The 7,870-nt window shown below is 43.1% G+C and overlaps 1 protein-coding gene across 1 annotated transcript; it reads right to left on the bottom strand.

The window, feature by feature from the left end:
• Nucleotides 1-747: 747 nt before the first annotated feature.
• Nucleotides 748-2,468, bottom strand: LOC147438377 (profilin-like). The gene is made up of 3 exons (XM_086487679.1): nucleotides 2,214-2,468; nucleotides 1,511-1,651; nucleotides 748-1,159 (listed from the first exon to the last, which is right to left on the bottom strand). Exons 1-3 carry the CDS (start codon nucleotides 2,337-2,339, stop codon nucleotides 1,025-1,027), a joined length of 402 nt encoding a protein of 133 aa, XP_086343805.1. The 5' UTR covers nucleotides 2,340-2,468; the 3' UTR covers nucleotides 748-1,024.
• Nucleotides 2,469-7,870: the final 5,402 nt, after the last annotated feature.

Here is a 7,870-nt window from a genome sequence, read left to right as displayed (position 1 = left end):
TCATACAAAGCAAACTGGCAGACCGATCCTCGTGAGTCAAGAACAAGAATTAAATACAGAGCATAAGCCAGAACAAAATTTCAGTCCAAAACACCATACAAAGTGAATGTAGCAGCAGTCATGGAACCACTTACCAAGGGCAAAATCTGAGTGCAGATAACTGCTGAGAGTAAACGTGGAAATAGAGACAAACCCACCGTTATAACCTGACTTAGTACTTCCACATTGTTGGTCAAGTCGGTAAAGCACCTCATCCTAGTAATCAACAATAGAATCCCCATTTACTCGCTTGACTAGCGTGAGACCTTGAACACACCTTCCACAAACCGGCAAATCTCAAAAGAACATGAGACTAGCAGGCAACGCCTGTATTTGCACAGCATATCACCAACACAAAAGTAGAGCCAAATCTCATTGTCAGTAAAAATATATATATGCCAGGTACCTGAAGGGATTCACCTGACAAATGAACCCAAAAGATTGGAAATGCTTAAAAATGCGTTTTGACACAGGACTCCAAACGGGCAGAGCTCAAACCGGGCATTCTACAACCTAGAGTGATCTCACATTGTCAAAACACCTAAAAGACCAAACGCTAAACAAACACTACCCAAGTAGGGAGCTATATTAACCTGGTTAGGTAAGCATCTACATTATACATATGAAAAGTCGCAAGACTGAAAACTACACAGGCACAGCAAGCAAAGATGCAGATTTAATGCCAACCTCGATTCCTAAGGCACCCCCGAAAAAACTCACTCTGTAATTTGCCTTTATAAAGCACATCATAGCCAGTATGTACAAGAAATTGCCATTGCAAGCAGCTTGCGAAAGCTCCAGTAAGGAAAAAGCAAGAGCTGCTTCAGCCTGCAAGGCAGCCTTGCATCTTGCCATGAATGGCTGGCTGGATAACCAAATAAATAAGTCGTGAAACACCCAGCAAAAACTTTCAGAAGCTCACCTCTCCAATCCTATATTATTGGCCCACACCAAACAATGCGCTCATGCTGCACAATACAAAGTTCTAATAGCCTTGATCAACAAGATAGTCTCCAAGCTTCTCCACAACGCTGTTGCATTCACCCCCTGTCACAGGCTCATCATAGATGCCAAACACCATGCACAAATTTGTCTTCTTTATAGTCACTCCGCCAGCACCCTGCAGTAACATGTTCAGCGTTAAAGACACTTTCCCAACTTGCACCAAACACTCCCTGCATACATTTAGATCCAATTTTACAAACTCAACGAATAAGGCTAAGATTTTCCAAAGTTTCTCTCCCAGACCCCAGCAAGTAAAGCGGCACCTTAACTGCCTAACCATATTTTTGTCCCCAAACAGTGACTAAGAAGACAAGCAGCATGGATTATCAAGTTTTTTCATTTTGCAAGTGCAGAACGTCTGTCTCTGTCAAAAGTAGCCAAAACAACTATATAATGCCCTACGTGCAACATACAAGCTAGAAAAATAATGACTCAAAGCAATCTTATAAATCCTGGCACGACTTGCCTTCTTTCCACGAATCACCACGCCCTGCTCACCCTGAACAACAAGATACTTTGCGCCACCAATGAATAAACCTCGCTGAGCGAGTTCACCCCCGTCACTATTGAAAGCATTCACTATAGCAGTCACTTCGTCAGTCTTGATCTGCATAAGAAACAAGTAATCTTGAGTACAACCATAATAGACCAGAATATAGTGTTAAATGAGAAATGTAAAGCGACATTCTGGAACCTAGTTTCATAACCCTGACCCCAGCTCTGATAGACAAGAACACAAGAAGTTACGCAAGAAATGACATCTAGATCTGCGTCCACCATGCACATTACGAAGTTGATTCTGAAGAGTAGTGCACAAGTCAAGACATCCACCTAGAGGATTAACTTGAGGAAGCCAATCATGGACTGTTGCTCACATTAATGTAAACGCTCAAAGTTACCAACAATCCCTTTCTGCTCGACCATCATAGCTTGCATGTTTTCTGGCTTCAGCCAAAAAGAAAGAAAATTTTAACGGTGGCTTTGGCGATGAGCCTTAAAGTGTTCAGCCTTTTGCGGCTATGGAGGACGTCCATTCGGAGACCAGAGTGTGAAAAGTACTTCAAATATGTTACAGATTGCAAATCAGCACGCGATCTCTATAAACAGGGCCTCAGACAGCTAGGAGCTGGAAATGCAAAAACACGAAGCGATGGAAATGGAGAGTTCACCTCAGGGAACTTGCTGCTGGCAGCCCACACAGAGCCATCTAGGCCGATGATAGCCGCAGAAGTGAGGGTATTGCCCGTGGGAAAGGCGCACATGAGATGGTCGTCGACATAAGCATCCCAAGACATAGCTGCTGACTGCGAAGGTGGAGAACCGAAGAAGAGAGGAGCCTGAGAAGAAACGCAGAAGATCGATCTCCTCCTTAAAGCTGAGTGGAGATCAAGCCTGTTATTCCTTCAGAAGGGTTGACAGATCTAATAAGAAAGAAGCCTTGCCCACGGTACGTCGGTAACACTTCATTCTTTTACTTGCTTTTGCCCTCTCCAGCTCACGTTCACGCCCATGGTACCTAGAGGTTGGCAAAGTGGCCCATTAGGAAGTGGTCCACTTTGAGGAGCAATCATTCCAAGAGCATGGAAGAGTGAGTGAGTGAGTGAGTGTGTGTGTGTGTGTGTGTGTGTGTGTGTGTGTGTGTGTGAGAGAGAGAGAGAGAGAGAGAGAGGGGAAATATTTCTTATTTGCCACAACTTAAGAAGAAAGGAATGTCAATATATAAGAATACTTCTCTAGTTTTTCAAGGTGGAGGAGAGGTGCATATGTATGTGTCTATGTACATACAAAGTTATGCATATATTATGTATCTTTGTGTGTATCAAAGTGTACATACATACATATGCATATATCCACAATTGAAAATGTATCTATTCTACTCTATAAGGGAGAGCCATTTTCAGGCTCTCCACGTGGCAACGGAAGAGGCTCAGACGTTGTTGAAATTTCTAAGCGGAATCAAGCAAGCCTCAGAGACTGAACAGCTATGAGGGGGCGTTGAAGATCATGTTCTCTCTCTCTCTCTCTCTCTCTCTCTCTCTCTCTCTCTCTCTCTCTCTCTCTCTCACACACACACACACACACACAATTTTTTGACGTGTCTTGCAGGGTAGGTGCTTGAAGGCAGTGCTCAGGTCCATCGATTTCCTTGGCATTGTAGATTCGAGCTTGCCCTTCAGCAAATGAGTGCTTGCACTATACTCAGTAATATAGTTTTTTGCTTTCGTGTGAGCTGGCAATACTCTCCCAGCTCTGGTTCCTCCCCTCTTCTGCCTCACTGCCTACCTCGCCTCCTTCGCCTCTTCTCTTACTACTAACCCTAAGTATACAGGTATACACTTGTGTGAGCCACTAACACAAAGTAGAGTGTCTAAGTGCATAAGATAGAGAAGAAAGAAAGGGAACACACAGTGTGTGTCGGCTCTCCCCCTCTAGCCTGTGCATGTTGCTATGGTGGTGTGTGTGTGTGAGTATGTGTGCGTATTCATCTTCCTCTTCCGCTGTGCTCCCGGCTCCTCTCCTTCATCTGGTATCAGAGTTGTTTCATTCCCGAAATCGATTCCGCGTGCGTGCACTTTCAAGAGTGCAAACAGAGTTCCGACTTCGGCATCGGCAAATTCAGCATTCCTAGAGCGTTTCCAGTAGGTGTCCTGGAGTTTTACCCCCCTTTCGGAGCCATTCATGCCATCAGAAACCTCATTCGAGCTATGGCCTAGGAGCTGCATTTTTTAGTTCTCTTTTGATAGTTTGTGCTACAGAGCTTCCATAGCCATTACAGGTACCATTGTTGCAGTCTCTTCCATCTACGAGAGTCCACGGCTCATTCGGGAGTGTGTAGCCTCTTTCGAAGTGGCATCATGCACACACAAAGTGGAAGTGTCATAATAGTCAATATCTAATTCTCCTAAATGATTTTCTCATATTAAACTGATCATTTAATGTGGGGAAGTGCCAGGGGAGAAAAAGCTAGAATATTGGTTAAGCTAGCAGACCGGCCACTGTAGGGGTCCAAAGGAGGGAAAATAGGGATCCAAAAGGGGGGCCATCTGCAAAAGAGCCATGTGCAACAATGGGCTAAAAAGACCCTAAGGTTCAGCCCATTAAGACTTCCAAAATGCTAAGGTTCCAAAATTCAAAGGTTGTGTCCAAAGGTCAACCCTAGGGGAAATTGGATGCTTTGTGTGTGACCAAAAGTCTTTTCAAATCCCTACATAGGAGGGGGCGAGCCTTGGGAGTAAGGGATGAGAGAGAAAGTCACACACACACACACACACAAGCTCCCTTTACGCAAAGGGAATTAGGGACACATGTCAGCTCCCTAGCCCAGATGCCCACAAGGTGTGCCCAATTCCTATTGGATGGCCTTGGAGGTGGACCAATGAGAATTAGGCTAGAGTAAATCTAGTTTAATTAATTTAAAAACACTTAATAAAAGAACCAATGAGAATTAAGTCTCCTAGAAGACTATTGGGCAATCTCCCAAGGGGTCCAATGAGCATTCAGGAGCCCAATGGCTTGCCTGATTCCTATTGGCCAGGAGGCAAAGGGGTCCAATGAGAGTTTAGTTTAATTATTAAATTACCTAAAGCTCTCACAAAAGGGGAAAGGGGGACACATGTCAAAAGGCTATCACTTATGCTGCTTAATGGTCATTGGCTTGGCTTGGGGAGGGCCAATGAGGCTGGAGCAAGAGCAAATAGCAAGAGGGCTCGCCCAAGAGAGAGAGAGAGAGAGAGAGAGAGAGAGAGGGGGCTGATTTTTGCAAAGCATTATCACACACACACTCACACAATCTCATGTGTGAAGAAAGAGAAGACTATCTCTTCCCAAGCTTTAATGGAGAGCTCATCACCTACTCCAAGCTTGTGAGATAGAAGCCTACATCGGCACACTCTTGGCTTGTGGATGCAAATCCAACCAAGAGCCAAGCTTCAATGCATGCTCATCTCCTCTACCAAGCTAATTACTAAGCTAAAGCTATGCTAATATGAGTGATTATGTGAGGAGATGTACATCTTTCTCGTAAGATACTCCTTCTTCCTCTCAATCTACTCTCATACCCTACTAGCTCTCACCATCTTCGAAGGTGTGTGAGGTCTTGGGTCTGAGAACGGGGATAATTAAAGTTGTTTTTTCTAAGTGTTTTGCTTAGTGCATGAATCTTTCATCTTCATTGCACTAGCTAGTCTTGAAGGAACACAAAGAATTGTATTGTACAATGTCTCTCTTGATGGGAGAAACCATAATACAAAGCCTTTTGGAGGGGGACCGTGGAGGGGGGACCGGCTCCATGAAAATCCGGTCCTCAACTATTGTCAATAGCTTAATTTCTCTCTCTTTTGAAAGTATTGTTGATGCTATCTAACTAGGTGTTATGCTTTTTGTTGCTCTCTCCACCCAAGCACTCTTGTAATTCTCATTAGGAATCTATTCTAATGAAATGCCCACTATGTTCATGTTAATTTCCGCTACACACAAGTTATTAGGCCATTAAATGTTACAGGAAGTTTGATGGCATTGTCTTCTTCGACTACAGGTGTATAGATACAGGTACACAGAGCGCCTTGGTTAGCTTCCTCTGTGCTTCTTGGCCTCGATTTCGGCTTCCTCTACGGCATCGGCATCAACTCACAGGCTACAGGTTTTAGTGCTTGTGATATTCTGGTTCCATTGGGAGCAGTTTTTTATGCGTACATGCATATGTTGGCACTTTTGACAATGTTTGAGCTTTTTTCTTTAGAGCAGTTTGACTCCCCGCAAGGATATTTCTTTGCATGCACATGCTTTTGGTGTCTATTTGAGCATCGTGAAAGACTTGTACATCTTTGTGGATACTGCCATTGTACGCTTTTGTGAAGCCATCTTTTGGCTAGTACGGCAGTCTTGGCCATTTTTGAGACTTGGTCCGAATGATAGCCATTCTGAGACTTGGCTATACATTTTGCTGCATAACCTGCATTGTTGAGGGTTGATAGCGTGAGGTTTTTGTTGAGCTGGGGTATTCGGTGATACAGGTAGCTGGAGCATTCCTTACGGGGCCTCACCATAGGACATGTATAGAGTGGTATAGGTGCTTTTGACGCCGAGTTGACGGTCTATGGTCAATTTGACAGTTTATGCGCCTTAGTTGGTCTCTATACAGTGTGCTTTTGAGAGGCATTGCCCTCTTTTATTCTTTGTGAGTGACATACTTGGTCATTTTTTCTCGTATTTTGGTTGACATAGTCCCAAACACAAAGGAGACTCTGTCGAAATTTTCTCAGAATCTTTTGGTAGTTTTGCCACCATGTCTACTAGCAAAGACCATGACATTTATGACATAAAAAAGTTTGATGGCACTAATTTTCAGCTTTGGAAGAACCAAATGCATGATGTGCTTGTCTAAAAGAAGTAAAAGTTGCCTATTGCCTATGCGGCTATAACTGAAGACATGCACATGACTTAGTTTCAGTGGGAGGAGCTTGATGAGCTATGCAGGTCTACGATTAGATTGTACCCTTGGTGAGTTGGTCTACTTTTCAATATTAGAATGCGAGAGTGCTTATGCTTTATGGCAGAAATTATGCAACACTTACGAAAAGGATTCGGCTAGCAATAAGGTTTTCATGATGCAAAAACTTTTCAACCTTCGTATGAAGGAGTCAGCTAGTGTTGCCAGCCATATCAATGATTTTAATTCTCTTTTTTACCCAGATTCGTGCACAGCGCATGACCAATGATGATGAGATGAAAGCAATCTTTTTGCTTTGTTCATTGCCACCCTCTTGGGATATCTTTTGCACAGCTCCTAGTAACTCTGCTCCTAATGGTACGCTAAAATACGATGATGTTACTAGTGTACTTTTGTCAGAGGAGATACGTCGGAAGACCATGACTAGCTCTCATTATGGAGAAGCTCATTATGTGCAAAGGGATGTAAGAAAATGAAGGGCCGTTCTTCGCAACGTGAGTCCAAGAAAGAGGGAAATAGAGATGCATCAAAGGGTAGATCAAAGTCTCGTGGTCGCCGCAATGTTCAATGCCATTATTGTGATAAGTATGGTCACATAAAGAAGGATTGTTATGCTTGGCGTGACAAAGAGAAGGACAAAGGTAAAGGCAAAGATCATGATGATAAAGAGGAGAAACCAAAGAGTTCGGTTAAGATTGAAAAATTGAACATAGTTCAAGATGACAGTGATGCACAAGACATTAATATGTTGATTGAAAATAATGATGTATTTTATGATGCACATGAAATTGTATCTTTGCAAAGTTCTATGCCAGCTGACCTCCTTGTTAGTGGTGAAGTATCCCACACATGGATTCTTGATTCGGGTGCTTCTTTGCATGTCACACCTCATAGGCATTGGTTTACTATATATGAGGGAATTATTGGCTCTGTTACACTTGGTGACAGTTACTCTTGTGACATTGTTGGCCTAGGTGATATTGCCATGGTTATGGAAAATGAGGTGGAGTTTATCATCCATAATGTACGTCGTGTTCTAGCCTTGACATGCAATCTGATTTCGGTTGGACGTCTTAATGACTTGGTTTACAAAGTCACTTTGCATCAACAGTCTTGGCGTGTTGTGAAGGGTCATCTTATTATAGCCCATGGTTCTAAAGTTGGTTCACTTTATCCTCTTTATGTATTTGATAAAAACAATGTTCTTTCTATAACAGAGTTGCCAACCATTGCTTTGTGGCATAGCTAGTTAGGACATATGTCAAAGAAGGGAATGGTGACACTCTCTCGTTTGGGCTACTTACCGTCTTTGTCATTTTTTTATTTTCCCTTTTGTGAGCACTATCAATATGGAAAGCAAACATGGACACATCGTAC

This window comes from Adiantum capillus-veneris, chromosome 17, assembly GCF_014529385.1.
Source record: "Adiantum capillus-veneris isolate H3 chromosome 17, ASM1452938v2, whole genome shotgun sequence".
Lineage (NCBI taxonomy): Eukaryota > Viridiplantae > Streptophyta > Polypodiopsida > Polypodiales > Pteridaceae > Adiantum > Adiantum capillus-veneris.
Note: the sequence above shows the minus strand (reverse complement) of the source record. Positions and strands in the feature narration are given on the sequence as shown.